At 37.8% G+C, this 22024-nt stretch overlaps 1 protein-coding gene across 2 annotated transcripts in view; it reads left to right on the plus strand.

Annotated features, from left to right (window-relative positions):
* BCKDHB (branched chain keto acid dehydrogenase E1, beta polypeptide) overlaps nucleotides 1–22024 on the plus strand; it is a 253890-nt gene that overhangs the window by 18445 nt on the left and 213421 nt on the right. For both annotated transcript variants that reach the window (XM_011969331.1, XM_011969332.1), the window contains exons 2-3: nucleotides 3647–3724; nucleotides 5590–5658. In XM_011969331.1, coding sequence (XP_011824721.1) covers nucleotides 3647–3724; nucleotides 5590–5658 — 147 coding nt within the window. The remainder of the gene's footprint in view (nucleotides 1–3646; nucleotides 3725–5589; nucleotides 5659–22024) is intronic.

The raw sequence follows: 22024 nt of genomic DNA on the forward strand, positions 1-22024 counted from the left end.
TCACTGCAATCTCTGCCTCCTGGGTTCAAGCGATTCTCCTGCCTCAGCCTCCCAAGTAGCTGGGATTACAGGCACCTGCCACCATGCCCGGCTAATTTTTGTATTTTTAGTAGAGAAGGGGTTTCACCATGTTGACCAGGTTGGTCTCGAACTCCCGACCTCAGGTGATCCGCCTGCCTCGGCCTCCCAAAGTGCTGGGATTACAGGCGTGAGCCACTGCGCCTGGCCCTCTTTTCCTTATTTACCCAGTAGTCATTCAGGAGCAAGTTGTTCAGTTTCCATGTAGTTGTACGGTTTTGAGTGAATTTCTTAATCCTGAGCTCTAATTTGATTGCACTGTGGTTTGAGAGAGAGTTTGTTGTGATTTCTGTTCTTTTACATTTGTTAAAAAGTGCTTTACTTCCCGTTATGTGGTTAATTTTAGAATAAGTGTGATGTGGGGCTGAGAAGACTATATATTCTGTTGAGTTGGGGTGGAGAGTTCTGTAGATGTCTATTAGGTCTGCTTGGTGCAGAGCCGAGTTCAGATCCTGGATATCCTTGTTAACCTTCTGTCTCATTGATCTAAGATTGACAGTGGAGTGTTAAAGTCTCCCATTATTATTGTGTAGGAGTCTAAGTCTCTTTGTAAGTCTCTAAGGACTTGCTTTATGAATCTGGGTGCTCTTGTATTGGGTGCATATATTTAAGATAGTTAGCTCTTCTTGTTGAATTGATCCCTTTACCATTATATAATGGCCTTCTTTGTCTCTTTTGATCTGTGGAAAGCAACGTTAATCTTACACATCTCCAGCAGAGTTCTTGGGTGACCAGGCGCATTGTCAATGAGCAGTAATATTTTGAAAGGAATCTTTTCTTCCTGAGCAGTGGGTTTCAACAGTGGGCTTAAAATATTCAGGAAACCCTGATAGAAATAGATGTGCTATCATTCAGGGTTTGTTGTTTCATTGAAAGGGAACAGGCAGAGTGGATTTAGCCTAATTCTCAAGGGTGCTAGGACTTTCAGAATGATAAACGAACATTGGCTTCAACTTCAGATCACCAGCTCCATTAGCCCCCTCACAAAAGAGTCCACCTGTCCTTTGAAGCCAGGCATTGACTTCTCCTCTTTAGCTATGAAAATCGAAGATAGCATCTTCCAATAGAAGCTGTTTTGTCTCCATTGAAAACTCTTTTGTTTAGTATAGCCACCTTCATCAATGATTTTAGTGGGATCTTCTGGATAACTTACTGCAGCTTTTCCATCAGCACTTTATGCTTCACTTTGCCATTGTATGTACTGAGACGGCTTCTCTTCTTAAACCTCATGAACCAAGCTCTGCTAGCTTTAGATTTTTCTTCTGCAGCTTCCTCACCTCTATCAGCTTTCATAGAATTGAAAAGAGTTAGGGACTTGCTCTGTATTAGGCTTTGACTTAAGGGAATGTTGTGTCTGATTTGATTTTCTATTCAGACCACTAAAATTTTCTTCATATTAGCAATAAGACTATTTTGCTTTCTTATCATTTGTGTGCTCACTGGAATAACACTTTAAATTTTCTTCAAGAACTTTAAAGCTATTTGGTGCAAGAAGCCTAGCTTTCAGATTCGCTGGACTTTCAGAATGCCTTCCGTACTTAGCTTAGTCATCTCTAACTTAGGATTTAAAGTGAGAGATATGCAGCTCCTCCTTTCACTTGAAAACTTAGAGGTCACTGTAGGAATATTAATTGGCCTAATTTTCATATTATTGTGTCTCAAGGAATAGGGAAGCCTGAAGAAAGGGAGAGAGAAAGGGGGAATGACTGGTCAGTGGATCAGTGAGAACACACACAACATTTATTGAGATTACTAATGTAATTGTCTTGGGGTGCCATGGCAGAATGTCAGAAGGCTGTGGCACCTCAAGATAATTACATTAGTAACCTCAAAGATCATTGATCACAGATCATGATAACAGATGTAATAGTAATGACAAAGTTTGAAATATTGTGAGAATTACCAAAATGTGATTCTGATGCTGATAGACTTGCTTGATACAGGTTTGCTACGAAGTTTCCATTTGTAAAAATTGCAGTATCTGTAGGGCAAAATAAAATGAAGCACAATAAGACAAGGTATGCCTGTATCTATTAAGTGATATAGCCCTAGCCTGAAGAAAAATAAATTTTTAAGTAATCATGGACATGTGGTATGATTGTATATCTTTTGCCATAGGTGATATAAAATAATTTTTGAATAAATTCCTATTATCTCCACCAAGTATAAGAGTAGAAACAGGCTCTGATTGTGGGCACAGATGACAGAGGACGTATCTGACTGGGGATTGCCAAGACCTGAAACCTGGGCATTCAGTACTGTTGAAATGATCAGAGAGGCATTAGATACCAGAGTAGGGAGAACATCAGAAGACTGGGGTATTGGTGGATAACGGAAGGAGGAAAGATGTCATATGTCAGAACCTGCTGTGGAGCAGTGCCGGGCTAGGGAAGAAAATGGGTCTCTAGGGAAAGGACAAGTGACCAATGTCCCATGGTCAGACAGTTGAAGGCAACAGCAGTAGCTGTTGTGACCCACACTGGAAATTAGATCTTGACTGTTGAGACACACTAGGCTAATGAATAGCATGGAGGTTAGGTGGGCAGTGATCAGGGTAAGCAACAGGTTTCAAAAAGACTTGTTATTAGCGTGCTGTGTGTTAAGGCGACCACCAGCATGCAGATCAGGCACTAGGATGAAGAGTGGGCCTCTGGATCAGAGATTTAGGCTGAAATCTTTCTGTGCTCTGAATTGTACTTCTGCAGAGGAGTTGACTTAAAGTTTTGGGATGACTGTGGGCACTGGGCGGCACCTAGGCTTGAATCAAAGCTCCAATGTCATGATGTTTCTGAATTCCAACATTTAGAAGTTTATCAAATGAAACTTTCGTATACCATTCAGAAGAGTACTAAGGTGAAGATGGAAAGACACGGACAGAGTCCAGAATGTAACAATGAATAGCTAATATTTTTTCAGCACTCACTACATCAGGTACTGTTCTGGGTGTATTACATGTACTGCTTTCTTTATTCTTCCCAAAAAATCCATTTAGGGGATGGACACTGGCATGCAGATATTCTATTTAAGTAGTAAGACAAGAAGAAGGACTAAATATGATGTGGTTAGGCATAAGATTATGATATTTTCCAAACTCCAGCAGTTCTGGGCACTAAAGTTTATCTTTAGCCTTCCTTATTGTTTTATGGTCCATGACCATTTGCTGTTGACGTATTTAACACATGCTACTGGTCATGCATATTCCTGATGGCTTAGGTTCGTAACACCTGTCTGTGCTTCTTCCCAGACCACTCACTTTGGTCTCCTTTTCTGACTTTCCATAGGTCTTATTGTCTATCATATTTAGTCACTTGGCTATATTCCTTCTTCCTTTTTTATACTTTTACAAAAAATTGTTTAATATGGGTAAAATTTTCCCCATTAACAAACTTTTACAGGTCTGTATTGCTTTTGTGTCTTATAGTATTATTGTAAATAATTCAGCAATTTGCATAATACCTTTCTTTGTACTTTGATTTTAGTCAAGTTGTAATTAACTGTTAAGAAACTGGTTGGTTTTACATATTTTACAATGTATGAAATGATTTTTTTTTTTTTTTGATTTTCACAGGGCAAACTCAGAAAATGAATCTTTTCCAGTCAGTAACAAGTGCCTTGGATAACTCATTGGCCAAAGATCCTACTGCAGGTAACCCTGATTTGTGCCTGAATTGTAGTAGCTGTGTTAATTCCAGAATTGAAGATTTGCTTAAAATATTTATGTAGAGCTCAATGGTTAACATTGTATCTACGTGAAATTTTCAAAGGCCTACTCAAATGATTAGGGCTAAATAATCAAATTGCAGTTAGTCCACTTATTACCAGTTAGTTCTCATGTATATTTAACATCTAGTCAGCTTTCTCGTACAGTATGTGTGGTCCTGATATTATATTAATGACTTCTGGATTAAAACCTACTGTGTACTCCTGTTTCTCTGGCATATAGAAAAAAACAAAATACCTTTTCATTCAACTATTTATTTATAAAATGAAGACTTGATTTTATGCTTCCCTTTGGGTTACATTGTCGTTCAACTTGTAATATTTTTGGGAAATAATTGTAATATTTATATATAATTATATAAGTATCTTAATCTTCATCTTATTAAATTATTGATACAAAACCAATTGTTCTTCCACTATATGTTTTCACATTTGATTGGCTTTACTTCATATATGTATTACATACACATATTAACATATATCTATATATACAGTTTACATATGTGTGTGTGCATATATGTTTAATATACGTTGGGCTTCCACCTGAGAATCTGTAGTTTTAAGGTTAAATGAAAAACATTATTTTTTAGGGAAAAGTGAGAGCTGGACTAAAGGATAATTAGATATTGATTTGTTTTTTTTCTTTTTTCTTTTTTTTTTTTTTGAGACGGAGTCTCACTCTGTCGCCCAGGCTGGAGTGCAGTGGCCGGATCTCAGCTCACTGCAAGCTCCGCCTCCCGAGTTCACGCCATTCTCCGGCCTCAGCCTTCCGAGTAGCTGGGACTGCAGGCGCCCGCCACGTCGCCCGGCTAGTTTTTTGTATTTCTTAATAGAGACGGTGTTTCACCGTCTTAGCCAGGATGGTCTCGATCTCCTGACCTCGTGATCCGCCCGTCTCGGCCTCCCAAAGTGCTGGGATTACAGGCTTGAGCCACCGCGCCCGGCCGATATTGATTTGTTTTGAATGCTACTTGATAATGATTGAACTAGATGAGTAAATTCATAGAGAAGGGTGAGTTTTTTTCTTTTGCTCGAAAAAACTGGTTAGGTGCATTTATGAGACTAGCATTCAGCTCTATGAATACCCTCTATTTTAAAACTCCTGCCAATTTCCACCTACACCATTCTTTGCCTTGCTCACTGTGTCCGTCATGCTTGCCTCCTTTCTACTTCACACAGTCTAAATCCCTTTCCTATTTGTGACTGTTGCCTTAGCTTGGAATGCTCTTTTGATGGCTGACTTATTGTATACTGTGTCTCAGGAAAAACCACAGGCCTGGAAGTCTAGAGCATGAGTCATAGTTCTGCCTCTAGCTTTCTGACTTGGCCAGTCAGACTACTTCTCTGGTCTCATTTTCTTCATGGATAAAACAAATGAGATTCTAGATCAGTGATTCTTTCTCAACAGGGGGTAATCTTAGTCCCCACTCCCACAACTCTCTTTACATTTAACAATGTAAGCAATGTAAGCCAAGACACTTTCTGTTGTCTCAACTGTGTCTCTCTGTGTGTGTGTGCGTGTGTGTGTGTGTGTGTGTGTATAGTAACTGTCATCCAGTAAGAGACCAGGGATGCTACTATATATCTACAGTGCACAGGACAGGCCCTCACAACAAAAGAATCATCTAGTCTAAAATGTCAGTAATGTAGAAGTTGAGAAACCTTGATATAGATCTATGGTCCATTTCTGTTTTGTGATTAAAATGTAAACATTTAAATTACTTATTTCTCATGGTTAGTATTATTTAGAAATTATTAAATAAAATGTATTATTTAAATACTGTTTTTCAGTGATATTTGGTGAAGATGTTGCCTTTGGTGGAGTCTTTAGATGCACTGTTGGCTTGCGAGACAAATATGGTAAGTAAATACGTATATACATAGTATTCTGACAGAACTTTTACTAAAAGATCTTAAAAATACAAAACATGCCTACTAAATTTTTTGTCATATCCTCATTGTATAGATGAATTCCTTTTCATTTCCAACGCCACCCGCAGAATCCTTTGGCCTATATTTCCTCAAATGTCTTCTAATATCCCTCTGATCTAGTTCATATTACACATACACTGTAATTGATTCCAAAATAATTGTCATTAAATGTATTGCTTATTGTGTCATTCTTCTGTCCAAGAACCTTTGGTGTTTTATTGCTACCTGCCTTAGCCAGTTTCAATTCCATTGCTTCCAGTTCAAGATTCTGCCTGTTGGGTCTTTATTAATGCAAATTTTATCTTTTCGGGGAGAGAGAGAGAGAGGGAGAGGAGAGGGGTTTACTTTTTAAGGAACTGGCTCATGTGATTGTGGGGCTGGCAAACTGGCTGACCTGAAACTCAGGCAGGGTTTCTGTTTTAGTCTTGAGGCTGAATTTCCTTTTGCTTGGGAACCTGCAATCTTTTCTCTTAAGGCCTTGTATTGACTTTATGAAGCCTAGTCACATTGTAAAAGGTAATCTGCTTTATTCAAAATCTACTGATTTAAATACTAATCACATCTAAAAAGTACCTTCACAACAACTTCTACACCTGTGTTTGACCAAATATTAATAACTGGGTGCCATAGCCTGGTCAAATTGACATATAATGAACCATCACATTATCCTTCTTATGTGTTTTATCCCAGCTGATGTCTTTTAATTGGCATGTGATTGATTTCTGCCCATTGCTTTTATTAATTTCATTTGACTCAGTTAAAATCATAAGAATGTATTTTGGTCCATCTTTGAATTCCCACTCTTCTGATTTGCTGTGTAAGGAATGTGTTTTGACCTCCTATTGTTAGGGATACCTTTGAAGTCCTTTTGACGTTTTATTTTTTCTCTTAGTCTTGTCTGATTTAGAATTCAGCAAAGCAGTTCACGTAAGGGCTAGGAGGAGCTGATAACTCCCTCTCTTCTTTCCTTTGGCATTGCTCTATATTGGGCAAGAGGAGTGAGGGTCTTTACAATTTTTTTTTTAGTTATCTCTTTTTCTGTTCCACTGTTTCTGAGGTTATGTTATACTTAAATCCAAGAACCCATACATGTTCCATCTCACTTATTGGGAACTTCCAGCTTAGTCTTTTCTCTTCCATTTATAGCAGGTTAAGTTTCTGGGTCCAGTCCCTCTGCTTTCTCCTACTTCTAATACCTGCTTAGAGCTTGAGGTAGTTGGGCAAAAGATTATTTTTCCTGATCATTTAGACTCCTGCTACAAATTTTTAGATCTTTAATAAGCAGTTAAAAATCTTTACACATTTGATTTCAAAAGTAATTCATATACATTGTAGAAAATTTGGTAAATACAGAAAAGCATAAAGAAAATAAAAATTGCTGTTTTCAGAGGTAACTTGGAGGTAACCACTGTACATATCTTGGTATATATACTTCTAGACTGTTTTTGAATATTAACTAATATTTCAAACACAGAATTATACTTCTGTAACTGAGTCTTTTCTATATCCAGTATAGCTATGCTGTGGAGCAGTGTCTAGACCTCACGATTCCATCTTGTCTGACTCAGTGTAGTAGCATGCCATGTGCTTTCTGAATAGCTAAGATTTATTCAGCACTCACTGCGTCAGGTACTGTTCTGAGTGTATTACATGTACTGCTTTATTTATTCCTCCCCCAAAAAAATCCATTTAGGGACTTGTGTAGGCTGTTGAGTCCTCTGTTGGCTGTCTGCCCAGGTTCTCATCCATGGCACTCTGCTTACCCCTTCTGTCTGGGGCATTTTATCCATGCCATCTGCGGCTCATACACTGGTGACTCCTGAATTTCTATCTCTAGTTCAGACTTCTGTTCTGAGCTTCAGATCTGTGTATTCAGTTTGTACTGCGCATCTTCACCTCAGTGTTCGACAGTCACTTCAAATTCAGCATTTCCACACCTAAGGTTGCTACACCCACCCAACAAATATATGCCTCCTAGTGCATTTCCTATTTTGGTGAATATATCACCATCCATTTAGTACCTAAGCCAGACACTGGGGAAATTCTAAATGTCTTCCTTCTTTCTAGTTCCCCACATCCAGTCAAGTTGTACAATTGTATCTAATCTGGCCCATCCTTTCCATTCTTACTGCCCTGGTACTTCAGATCTTTAATTTTTCTCCGCTTGCAAAGTTTTATTTCTTTTCTTAGTAATCACCACTCTTTTAGTCTTACCCTCCCTCCAGTCCATTCCCTATTTTGTTGCCAGTGTGATCATTTTAACATGCATATTTCTTAGCAGGACATACAAAATACTTTTTAAAAAATTTTAAATTTTTTAAATTTTTGAGTTGGAGTCTCGCTCTATCACCCAGGCTGGAGTGCAGTGGTGCAACCTCGGCTCACTGCAACCTCTGCCTCCTGGGTTCAAATGATTCTCCTGCCTCAGCCTCCCGAGTAGCTGGGACTATAGCTGTGTGCCGCCATGCCCTGCTAATTTTTGTATTTTTAGTAGAGATGGAGTTTCACTGTGTTGGTCAGGCTGGTCTCAAACTCCTGACCTTGTGATCCACCTGTGTTGGCCTCCCTAAGTGCTGGGATTACAAGCATGAGACAGTGCGTCCGGCCACCAAAGACTTTGAGAACTACCTACATAGCTACCTGACCTCATCTGCTTTTAATTTTATTTATTTTATCTATTTTTTTACTTTTTACTCTACAGACCTAGGAGCTTGAGCTTTTTAAAATTTTTGTTAAAATTAATGTTGAGTTACTGGTTGTTTCTCCTAAGCCCCCTGTTGTTTTTTCTTCTTTCTTCCTTTGCACTTGCTATCTGGGTCTCTCTCCCCTGTCTGATTACCTGGTAGACTCCTATTTCTTCTTCAGAAGGTTCCCCTGTGAAGCTCTTCCAGACCCTCCAAGCAGACTCAGACAGTTCTTTATCACGATTCACACTGCACCTCTTAAATCTTGAAAGTTGTACTGTAATCCATAACTCCACACCAGAAAGTTGTTAAAGGCAGCAGATCTTTAAGCTGTTCCACAGAATGGATCCCTAGGACCTACTATTGTATCAGGCATTTATGAAGGACATGCTGTTGAGTGAATTTACCCTTTGCTCTCACTGTCTCAGGAAGGGGATTTCCCTCTCTCACGTTAATTATTTAGGTCTCATTTTATTTTCCTTAAAAAATAGGTTTAAATGGGGAGAAACTAACTCTTAACTTGAAAAAGTCCAGTGCTCTTAGAGGGCACCTGCAAATTTATGTTTCCTGTCATGGCAGGAGCCTGAGCTAACTAATGGCTAAGTAACTCTTTTAGGTTTATTGTCAGCAGCTGCTGTGAATTTTTACAATAGTTTTAGGGCAGTGAAGTTACACTTTAATTTCAGGTTGAGGATGCTGATCAAGATGAAAAATTAAATCGCTAATACTCTCTAATGAGAGTAAGTGAGCTTCTGTTTTCAGAAGTGAAGAATAAAGGGAAGGGTGAAGAGAAATATATTAAAATACATTTTTCTTGCATATTTAAAAAGTAACATACTTAAAAAAATTACCTGCCCTTTTGAGTATAGGGCAGGAATTTTTAACTATACAGAAGCATAACTGTCTGCTTAGGATTTTTTAAAGATAATTTGTATTTAAAATAACTAAAAGATTATGTTGATATAGTTCAATATAACAGTCAAATCACACTGCATTAAATGACAGCAAATAAAACTCCTGTGCCAGATCAGTTCTCTTTCTGGGGAGAGCTGAATGTTGAGTGAGAAATGATCCCAGCCAGTAGGTGGCAGCCTACACTTTGAAATGAGAACATCCTTGTTGGCATCGTGCCAGCACTTGAACTGCTGCAAAGCATTTTATATTCCATCAGAAGGCGGGATTTGAAGGACTGTGGGTTACTGACATATGTTGTAAAGCTGAATACTACTTGATATGACAAAGAAGGAATTGCATAATTAGAGGCAATGCTATAAGGAAAGGAAGAGAGACATAGAGCATTTTGTATTCCAGACGATCCAGATGAGTGTGGATTTAGCACCACTAAACTGCTTCTCTTCCTTGTCCTTTCATAGAACAAAATAGTATGAGTGCTTTGAAAATTAAATAAAATAGTACGTCCTCATCAACATTGCATTCCAAATGGCAGCTTTAACCACTGTACATAATGAGAGGTATTGATTAGGAGCCACAGCTTGACCTCTGGGGAAGCAGGGAATGGGAGAGGGCAGTTAAAGGTAGTTGATTTGTAGGGTATGTGTGATTTTATGTTGAATGTCTCACATGCTTTCTTTCTTTTTCTTTTAAGATGGAGTCTTGATCTGTCACCCAGGCTGGAGTGCAGTAATGCGATCATGGCTCACTGTAACCTCTGCTTCCCAGGTTCAAGTGATTCTCTTGCCCCAGCCTCCCAAGTAGCTGGGACTACAGGTGCCCACCACCACACCCGGCTAATTTTTGTATTTTTAGTAGAGACAGGGTTTCACCATGTTGGCTAGACTGGTCTCGAACTCCTGACCTCAGGTGATCTGCCTGCCTTGGCCTCCCAAAGTGCTGGGATTACAGGCGTGAGCCACTGTGCCTGGTGTCACACATGCTTTCATTCAAATAAGTAATGAGACAGATTCCTCATGGCACATACAAAATTCACACTTATTGTCATTCTCTGAGAGAGAGAGAGAGAGAGAGAGAGAGAGAGAGAAGGAGAAAGAGAAAGAGTGTATGTGTGCGTGTGTGTTATTAAAATAAGATTTTGGTGTGTCAGGTTTAAGGTATGTTTATAACATTATTCTATACTGATAGAACTATTGCCTGGTTGTGGTTCTTAGTGTATATTTGGCCCACTTATTGGAGGAAATTTAGGTGAGGACAGGAATAGTTGAGAACCTCTTGAATTAGTCTACAGGCCTAAACATCTGCCTTTTCATGGGACTTGATGTTTTTCCATTACTGTATCCATTCCTTTATACCACAAGTGTGGCCTGTCATAGCAGCTTGGGAAAACTACTATAACCACTTACTTGTTTTCTTATGTAAACATCACTGAAATTGTATAACCAGATACTTTAATACACTGAAGTCAGGTTGGAAAACTAGGACAGGCATTCGGTGAAGGCAAGTTTTTGTCTGTAATATACCAATATTTGGGAGTTGACTTTGGACCTCAGTATCCTTATCAGTAAATTGAAGCGAAAGGACCAGGTGGTCCTCCGGGATTCTTCCAGTGCATACATTTAGGTATCTTTATGGTTTTGTTTTTTAAAAAGAGGAACACAGTTTTTTCATGCTTTGATTCCCTTTACATTTAGAGGTTTTTTTGAATATAGTTGTTGTAGCATTTTGGAACCATGGGGTACCTTAGACATTTAATTTTTTCTTAAGATGTCCCTTTTCCAGCATAAGTTTAGTTAAATTAAATTAATTAATTAATTAATTAATTAATTTATTTGAGTTGGAGTCTCACTCTGTCACCCAGGCTGCAGTGCAGTGATGAGATCTCAGCTCACTGCAACTTCTGTCCCCAGGGTTCAAGTGATTCTCCTGCCTCAGCCTCTTGAGTAGCTGGGATAACAGGCATACACCACTATGCCTGGCTAATTTTTGTATTTTTAGTAGAGATGGGGTTTTACCATGTTGGCCAGGCTGGTCTCGACCTCCTGACCTCAAGTGATCCGCCTGCCTTGGCCTCCCAAAGGGCTGGGATTACAGGTGTGAGCCACTGCACCTGGCTGCTTTTCCAGCATAAGTTTTAAGTTTAGGGGTTGTAAGCAAAATCTTTGCTCTTATATATTTTTTGTGAATTATGAAATTAATGTCTTTAACAGAAAAAGTGACCTTCCATTATATGTTCTTGTTGCAAAGAAAGGATTACTTGGGTGATACTCATACTCTTGGATTTAGTGTCAGAGTTCCATTGTAGAATGGCAGTCTGTGAGATGGGGGTTTGGTCTCTGGGTTGTTGAAACTAATTTTATTGAAGAAAAAACCAGCATAAAATTCATGAAAATTCCTTAGGGAAATTGAATATGTACATGATTTATTTCCCCTATTGAAGTGTATATATTTGTGGCATATAAGCAGATTGAATACTAGATATAGACTGTGAGATGTCCAACTGAGGAATTTGGAATGAAAACAGGTATTAATAAGTTGGTGTGAATCTGGTTTTCTAATATATTTATTAATAATATTTTTAAAGGATTGTTAGTAGCTTTAAACTGCTCTTGATATTACAAAGTTCTTTTGTTTTCCAAAGGTGCACATGTTGGCAGAACTAGATGAACATGTTTAATACGCCTTTTTTTCCCCAACAGTGCTTTTTTCACAAACATTAAATTTATTTCTAAAAATCTATGGTCAAATATACATAACATTTACTGTTTTAACCATTTTTACAGTTCAGTGTTATTAAGTACATTCACGTTGTGGTGCAATTATTCCCACCATCCATCACCAGAACTTTTTTCATCTTACAAAACTGAAACACTGTAACCATCAAACAATAACTCCTCATTTTCTCTCTAACAGTCCCTGGCAAGAACCCATTCTACTTTCTATCTCTATGATTTGACTACTGTAAGCACCTTATGTGAGTGGAATCGTATAGTATTTGTCCTTTTGTGACTGCCTTATTTCATTTGTAATAATGTCCTCAAGGTTTATCCATGTTTTAGCATGTGTCAAAGTTTCCTTCCTTTAGGCTGCATAATATTTTGTTGTATGCATATACCACATTTTGTTTATCCATTCATTTGTTGATGGATATTTGGGTTGCTTCTGCCTTTTGCCTATTGTGTCCTAAGACTGCTATAAATACTGATGTGCAAATATTTGGTAGTGTCACTGCTTTTTTAATTCAGAAGAACAAAGTTGGAGGACTCACAGTTCCTTTTTTCAAAGCTTACTGCAAAGCTATAGTTATCAAAACAGTGTGACAATGGCAAAAAGACAAACATTGACGAATGGAATAGAATAGAGAACCCAGAAATAAACCCTTGAATATCTGGTCATTAATTTTTGACAATGATGCCAATACCATTCAACAGGGGAAAGGACAGTCTTTTCAACAAATGATGCTGGGAAAACTGGATATTCACGTGCAGAAGAATGAATTTGGACCTTTATTTAACACCATGTACAAAAATTAACTCAAAATGAATCAGAGACTTAAATGTGAAACTATAAAACTCTTAGAAGAAAATACAGGGGAAAAGCTTCATGAAATTGGATTTGATAATGACTTTTTAAATATGACTCTAAAGGTATAGGCAACAATAAAAATAGATAAATTGGACTGCATCAAAATTAAAAACATGTACTTTGAAGGACACTATTGACAGGGTAAAATGGCAGTTCACAGAATGGGAGAAAATACTTGCAAATCATGTATCAGATAAGAGATTAATATCTAGAATATATAGAGAACTTCTAAAACTCTACAAAAAAAATCAATTAAAAAATAAGCAAAGGACTTGCACAGACATTTCTCCCAAATTGGTAATTTATATATAAATTGCCAATATATAAATTACCAATGAAAAGATGCTCAACATCACTAATTATTAAGAAATGCAAGTCAGTACCACAGTGGAATATCACTTCATACTCATTAGGATGGCTTAAGAAAACAGGAAGGAACAAGTGTTGCTGAGGATGAAATTGGAATCTTTGTGCATTGCTGGTGGGAATGTAAAGTGATACAGCCACAGTGGAAAACAGTATGTTAATTCCTCAAAAAATTAGAACTTCCATATGATATATGCAATATGCCTTTCTTTTTATCTCATTTTAAAAATCCAGCTGAATGAGTTAATATAAAAAATGGAATGGAAATATTGATGCATACTTCATTTACTTTAGTTTTTCTTATTTATTGCTTTGATGACCTTTTGTGATTTTCCAAATAAAGATTTTAGACACTACTAAAATTAGAATGGGTACAAATGGTCACTGTATTTTAATTTCTCTAATTTATAACACTGACCTCTCAGAACTTTGGTTCTATATGACGTGGATATAGACTATATAAGAATTTCTCAGTCTGTCAGCACTATTCATTTATTTCTCTATTTATTTGTTTAAGAGTCAGGGTCTTGCTCTGTTGCCTAGACTGGAGTGCGGTGGTACAATCACACTTCACTGCAGCCTTGAACTCTTGGGCTCAAGCAATCTCCTGCCTCAAGCAATTCTCACTGTTGGCCTGTTGACCAGTGGCTTAACAAATAACATTTAAGAAAATAAGATATTTAATATATTTTGTAGGATATCAAAGCTGGGGAGAAATGGAGGGTATATCTAGTCTAGTGGTTTTCAACTGCTGGTGATTTTGGCAATGTCTAGAGGTATTTTTGGTTGTCATACCTTGGGGGGTACCATCTAGTGCATGGAGACCTAGAATGCTGCTAAACATGCTCAGGGTAGCCCCACCAAATAACTGTCTGAACCAAAATGTCAATACTGTTGAAGCTGGCTGGGCATGATGGCTTACAGTTATAATCCTAGTGCTTTGGGAGGCCAAGGTGGGAGGATTGCTTGAGGCCAAGAATTTGAGACCAGCCTGGGCAACATAGCAAGATGACCCCCACCCTTACAAAAAATTAAAAAAAAGTAACTGAGCAGGGTGGCACACAGCTATAGTCCAACTGCTTCGGAGGCTGAAGCAGGAGAGCCCAGGAGTTTGAGGTTGCAATGAGCTGTGATCGTACCACTGCATTCTAGCCTGGGTGATAGAAGGAGACCCAGACTCTAAAAGAAATAGTGCAGACAGGCTGAGAAACTCTGATCTATTTCCATGTAATGTGGACACTGAAATTCGGAGAGGTGGAGTTGCTCAGTGGCAAGTGGTCTAGAGCTCACGCTTCCTAAAACCCGGTTCAAGGCTTTTTGCACTATATATTTTTCCTTCATTTATAAATAAGCAGCTAATTTATGTAAAAACATAAAAATAAGGAATTCTAATTAAACAAGGCTCATGGGTTTTGATTATTCAAGAAATAAGCTAGTGCTCAGAAACCTATATTAAAAAGTTTGAAAAAAATCTATTTTTGTGATTCTCTTGTGAATGAGATTTTCTGAGTGCATTAGGTTATTCTGAGGTTGGAACTACTGCTCTAACCATTGCTTTCAACTTAATTGATTAAACAATAAATGTTAGAGCTGCCAACAGGTGTTCTCTTTGACATTTTAAACATCAGTCAGAATGTAATGACCTTAAGCCAGTTTTTCTCAATCTTATTTGACAATGGCATGCTTTTAGAAAAGTTCAAATGTGAGCACCAACAGGGGCTTGGAAGATACGCTTGGATTAAGGTGAACAAGGAAAAATGGGATTATAGGTAATTATTGTCAGAAAGTATAAAATTGATTCATGTATCTTTTAAGCTTCCCAAGAATTAGAAAATGAGACCATGTATATTTTATTAAGAACAATATGTATTAGAAAAGTAAAAGATCTTTGTTTTATATTGTCATTGTCAAATATGACATCCACATCCTCAAGCCACACATCTACGTAATATGAAAGATGTTGTTAAATTAGCTTCCCAAACCTGATTCTTAGTCTTCTGAAAATTTTCTTCTAGACTGATACCTTTAACAGGGGGATGAACCTAGACATTTTTTTCCTTTCAGTATTTAGAATTTCTTGAATTAGTACACCCTAGATATTTAAATTGTTTTATTTTTGACAGCTCACTTTCTAATTTTTGCACATCGAAGCCAGTGAATTTTCTTTTCTTGTGTATTTGGAATTGCTTATTTTCTGATTCAGTTATAATTTTTGGATTACAAGGCTTTTCTTTTTGTTTTAAACTTCCCATTTCAACCATAGATCATGGGGAAATCTATGTACATAGTTGAAATTTATTTTATTGAGTAATAAATATTAGATTACAAAAATAAAATACAAATATATATTGAAATTTTAAGAGAGTTTAACATAATATGTTATCCACTAAAAAGATGAATTATGTTAATCCTAAGATGAGTTATAAATACTGTCTACCTATTATTGCTCAGGTTGAATGTCAGATAATGTGTAACTTCCTGCCATTCCTGGGTATAGTTAACACATACATAAAGGTAGATTAGAACATAGAACTATTAAGTACTATAACTATATATTTAGTACTTTTCTTTCAGATCTTATAATACCTTTTAGAAGGCCATAGGAGTCCCTTTGGGACACAGGAATAGGAATAAAAACGTAAAAATAATACGAAGTTTGAGATTTTTACAAATTTGAAAAATGTAGTAGTGCTTACCCTGAATCTCTCTATTCTTCATGCTTTTGATTACCATGCTACAATATTGGCTGTGTTGGGGGAGGAGGAGTGTTGAAAAAAATTTTGCTTTTGTGTTTCCTTGACCTAACTTTAAGACTATTAAGTTTATTTATCTTTTGTCAGAGTCATTTTTCTCTTTTTTAAAGAAAAACCACATGCGGTGAAGGAATTAAAAATGGGCCTGCTGCCACTGCTATTTTGGAGATTCTTAGAGTAGCTTAGATCAGTCCAGTTAGGAAAAAATTTTTTTCTCTTTCAAACGGTGCCGCGTATTCCTTGATTGCAATTTCTCAGAAGTCTGGGAGATTATCAGTGTAACATTTCTACCAAATTTCTCAAAGTTAAAAAAAAATCCAGTGAAGAGTATCAATAAATACAGACAATTTAGATTCCTAAAATTATCAAGGCTGAAAAAGGATCAGTATAACAATTTTATGGAGGAGTTCAGATTGGTCAGTATCTGGGGATGCTTGTATTCTCCCATCCTGTTTTGTTCATCTTAAAACAGATCACAAAGTCTGTTAAATTTCAACTGCTCCTCTTTCTAGGAGTTGCACGCATGATAATCATAGCAGCTATATGGCAGCTTCACGTTGACACTGTGCTCAGACATTGAGTTAATATTGTCACTTACCTGAAGTCACTTAACTGTCTCAGGAAGTTTGAATCAATGTGTAGGTTATTACACAGCGATACATTGTGTGCCTCTAATTCTGTCTTGGAAATCCACTGTTATCGCCTTAATGCAGTTATAAAGTCACATAATAATAAAGTTCACTAGGAAAAATTATTTTCCAGTCAGACTAGGAGGAGCCAATAAAAACAGCTCTACGTGGAGGACAGTATTAATGTCATTTGCCAGATACTTGTTGAGTGAGACTGCCTATGCAAAAGTCATAGAGGATTAGAGCACCGTGCTTTGTTTTCTGTTCCCATTTAACATAGATGAGATTTCTCGGTTGCTTTGATTGGCAGAGTTGATGAAGGATCAGTTAGGTAAAGGTTGGCAATGTCATATGCTAAGAAGTCACTTGTGAAGCTTGTTGGACAAAAAGTTTTCAGTTTCCTGGTGAGCAGCTACACCCAAAGGCAGCTTTAGCAATGAAATGCTTGACCTTCTCTTGTGGCATCCTGCCATCCCTCCCCTCTAGATCCTCTGGCCACCAGCCAGAAGTGGTGGCATCTAGCCAATCATAAATTAGTCAAAGGATTCTTATTCTGTAATACTGACTCTTGGAAACTCTAGTATCTTTAGTAATAAGGAATTTCTTCTCAGTTTCTGGGCAGGGTGCTCATTTAACCCATCTTTTCTCTTTTCCGGTCTTTGCCAGCTTGGAGTCTAGCCGAAACAAAGAAACTTGTTTCTAAGCCAGAAGGAAACACACAAACCTAGTAGTACATCCTTAATCAATATCCTATAGACAATGAATTTGAGCACTTCCTTCTTTAAAAAAGTGGAGGTTCCTCAAAACTCAAAAGGAAACCTGAAATCACTTCAGAGAACATCTTAATTCTGTATTCAAAGGCAGAAATACAGCATATTAAATGGTATAAGCCCACTGGATTTATTCAGATCTAAATTAAGCACTGATAGGATGGATCTGAAAAGGAAAACTTATCGTGTTCTCAACAAATTCGTAAGTCCAGTCAGGCAATTCAGACATTTGCATGAAGAAGGCACTTTTTCTTTTGTCAAATAAAGATTCTGCAAAGTTTCTATCCAAGAACTCTTTAGCTTTTATAGTATATAATATGTCAAAGGAAGTTACAACTCTGATTACAATGCATAACTCTTTATATGAAAAGAGAAAGTTTGATATCTTGACATACATATAATGCACTAGTTGTGTTCTCTGTAATGATTGAATTAATCCTGGAATTTGCTGAGGGTGAATCGGGAGGGGAACCTGGATCTGTTGGGAACTTCCAGCCTACCCAGCCTCTTCTGATTTCTCTTAGACACTTGTAAGCAGAATTTGAGCCAAATAGTCTCAGTGAAGCATTCCCTTCATTCATTTCTGGTCCGATTAACTTAATTTGCCCTCTTTTCTAGCTCACCCTCTTTCTTTCTTAAAGCCTGAAGTAGAAGGTTGTTCATGAACCAGCTTAAACTCCCATTACATTTAAGTATTTTAGTAAAGTAAAATTTCAGTAAAATTTGTTCCCAATTTTACCAGTCTGAGTGATACTAAGCTGCACAGTATTCGTTTTACTAAGGGAACAACAGCCAAGTTACTGCACGGTCTTTCACTGTTTAAATTTTCTTGTAGCAGTGTAGTGCCACTGCTGTTGTTATTTCCATCCCACCTTTCATTTTCCCTAGAATATCTCCATGTTCCAGGGAAGTACAGCATCAGAGAATAGGCAGCGTTCTTTCTGCGAGTTGTGCGTAGTTACATAATGTATTAGGATTTTCTTGTTCAGTTTTATTTTTGTAGATCCCCTTCTGCTATTATTTGTGTCTGTTTTGGTTTCTAATTTCTGTCGAACTGCTAAGGGATTTGATCCAACTCTTAGCATTTGATGTGTTTTCTCCCTTCAAGACCACATGGACTCTATCTTTCTCTTGTGAATCCCTCTTGTGGAGGCTTTAGCAATTAGTTGGGCAGAGTCTTGCCTTGCCTGTCCTCTTCTTTATTGTGCACAACCATGAGTGGACTGTTGTCCAGCCTCTGGAGCATACACACAAAAGCCTGTGTTGATGGTGCAGTAACATATGAATCAGTGGTCCTTGCCTTTGCTAACATTGTGGTATCAGGAGTGCTTGAGGGGACTTTCCCCCAAACCACCTCATGCATACATCAAATCTAAGTAAAAACAATGGGCTTGCTGTGAACATGTAAGTTTAACACAAGCCCACTGGCTTTTGTTTCCAACTAGAATGGTTCTCTAAGCTCCTCTTACATAGATATTTTGGAGCTTCTGCTGCCTGGCAACTCTATCAGTTTTATTTGGTTGGGTCAGTTTTATAGTTTCTGCAGAACTGGAAGCTGGCCATTTAAAATAGCCTTGGTTCCACTCACACGTGTGATGTGATTGCTGGACCAACTGTTCACAAGTTGTGAAGAGATTACAAGACAGTAGTGGGCTGAAATATGCTCTGTAGAGAAAGGCTGGTGTTGACTGATACCATTACCACATTGACCAGTGGGTACAGTAAGTAGGTCGTTACTGTTAAAGTGTAATAAACACCACCAGGCTTTGTCTAGGCTAAGGCACTTCTTCAGTATGCCCTGGGGTCACTTGGGTTATTTTCCTGGTTACAGAGACCAATTTATTAACTCTAAGAGCTTGTTGGAGATGCCATCCTAGGAAGATATCTACCTTCCTAGGATGTGTGTGTGTGTGTGTGTGTATATGTGGAAAAAATATTTGAAATGGGTTTCAGACAGTTACAACGCTGTTTGCTTCACAGCACTGCTTCCCTCCCTTGCCCATATGCTGCAGTACTGACATGCCAGTCTCACCCCAGAGATTAGGAGTTACTGGTTTGGAATGTGGCCAGGGTGTTGGAGTTTTAAAAGGTCCCCAGGTGTTTCAAATGTGTAGCCAAGTCTGAGGACTACTGCTCTGAAGGTACTAAAATTTTAAAGATGTGGTCCCTGCCTTTAAGGAAATCACAGTATACATAGGCCAAAGCAAAATTACATGGAAGTAAAATAACAGCGTAAGAATGAAATAACAATATAAAATGATAAAAATAATGCCTAGTAACTTTGTTTCTTTTATTTGTGCTAGAATTTAAATGGCAGAATTAAATTGTGCATTGAGAGTTTTCATAGAAAATGGCAGCTGAGACTTCTGGAAAAAGAGACAATTGAACATAGGCATCTACTTTTGTTCCTCCCAAAACCCCACTAAAATATCAAGGGATCTTCTTTTGTAAAGGCCTAAATCCTCAGGGGTGGGGAGAATGGGACTGGAAACAACCTGAAGAAAATGCTGGAAGCTGGAAGGTAAAGGGCTTAGGAGGCTGGGAAAAACAGAATCTGGAGTGGGCAGTGGGGCAGCCAAGACCCAGCCTGGTTTACATTAATGAATTGCCCAAAGGCTTAGGAATTGGCAACATCAAATGTTTCTGGGAATAGGGATGAATGGAGTGGGGCTTTAGAACAGGGAGAATTGGTTGAAAACCTTTTCAGGAGCCCCTCAGATCTCTAGCTTCCCTCTACCACCTGGAAGAATCTGGAGGTTCATTCTCCAAGGAGAATGTATTAATAAAATACATCTAGAAGGAAGGAAGGCTGGGAAATGTAGTCTTTGTTCTGTGTGGACATGTGCTCAGCTAAAGCTCTGAGGTTCTGTTACTACAGGAGAAGGGGAGAATAAATATTGGGGGACAATTAGCAGTTGGTACTATGCTTACCTACACACATATTTGCTACATTAACATAATATTGATAATGATGTTGATGGTGATAATAGTAGCAGCAAACTCTTAGAGTGCTTTTTACGTGCCCAGCACTGTTCTTAGAACTTTATGTATATTAACTCACCTAATTCTCACAATCCTGTAAAGTTAGTTCTGTTCTTATCCCACTTTGCAGACACAGAAACTAATGTACAAAGAGGTAAAATAACTTCCCCAAGTTTCACAACTGAAACCAGGCCTGAGTCCTCATCTTTCTGTGATTAAACCTGATGTTGTGATTAAGTTTGAAGAAACTGATTGCTAATTAATGTTGTTCATTGTATTGATTTTGTGTTCTCTCTGAAGAAAATAGTAGTGATGTATGTGCTCAATAAATACAAGGAGTTACTGCTATTTTTATAAAATTATTGTATGTTTGTACAAATTCAAGTTGCATTAGAATACAAATAATTTATCCTTTGATGTCTATTAACTTTTTATGTTTAAAAGAGGTTCATACATTTTGAAGACTATCACAGAAGGTGGTAAGTGGAGTGATTAAATTGTACTTTAAAACATAACTCTGGCCACAGCATAGAGAAGCTGAGACTAAAAGCAGGGAGACGGGGGTGAGGTGATAGCTGAGTCCAGGGGTTGTGACCTTCAGTGTGCATCAGAGGCCCATGGAATGCTTCTTAGATCATAGAATGCTGGATTTCACCCTCAAGATTTCTGATTTAGTAGGTCTGAGGTGGGGCCCAACAATCTTTACTGCTAAGAAGTTTCGCGAAGCAGCAGCTGCTGCAGGTCTGAGAACCACAGCACCTATCTGAGAGGTAATGGGAGTCTAAATTGTGGTAGTGGAGGGGAAGGGTAGGTAATGAGGCATCAGTCAGGGAGAATTGACAGGATTGTGATTCTTTGAAGTTGAGGTGAATGGAGAGGCAAGGATCCAGAGCAGTGATGAGGGGTTACACACTGAATGAAATTCCTTTTGGGTGTTACAATTAGGAGGCCATTGGTACTTGCTGACCTCAATAAAAGCAATTTTCATGGAAAAGTAGGGTCAGACATAGATTAGAAAACTGAGGTTTTGAGGAGATAGGTTAAATCCTGTAGTATATTGTAAAATACCTTTAGATTTCTTTAGTTCTGAAATACTTGATTATACTCTGTATCCCAGCTTATTTTAGCAGGCCTTCTGATTTTGACCAAACTAATGCTTCCATTGTCTTCATGATACTTTCTGACTTTCCACTCACCTTTTGCTTAAAAATGGACCTGACATTTTTAAGAAGCGTCCATATCTACTGTATTTCAAGTGAAACTCATCCTTCTGCATATATGCTTATTAGTTTCAGATCAGTGTGGAAACCTTTCTGCTTACATTTTCTTCTGTATGGTGACTTTTGAGCTCTTTCTCTTAGATCTTGCTTTTGGGTCCTCAAAACAGCTCAGATTTAAGACATCAGAGCTATCAAGCTCTGCTGGTTTTCCTTTGGGGTTTCTTTCACTATTATTTCCATTGCCACTATCATAGTTCATGCTCTCAGTAGTTTTGTTCTGAATGATTATAGTAATTATCATGAGTCTTTGTTCTCACTCTTCTTCCTAGTCTTATTTAATTTAAAAATATCTGTGAGATTGGTTTCCCCCAAATAAAGCTTTGATAATAATAC

The sequence above is a fragment of the Mandrillus leucophaeus genome, unplaced genomic scaffold (genome assembly GCF_000951045.1).
Source record: "Mandrillus leucophaeus isolate KB7577 unplaced genomic scaffold, Mleu.le_1.0 Scaffold882, whole genome shotgun sequence".
NCBI lineage: Eukaryota > Metazoa > Chordata > Mammalia > Primates > Cercopithecidae > Mandrillus > Mandrillus leucophaeus.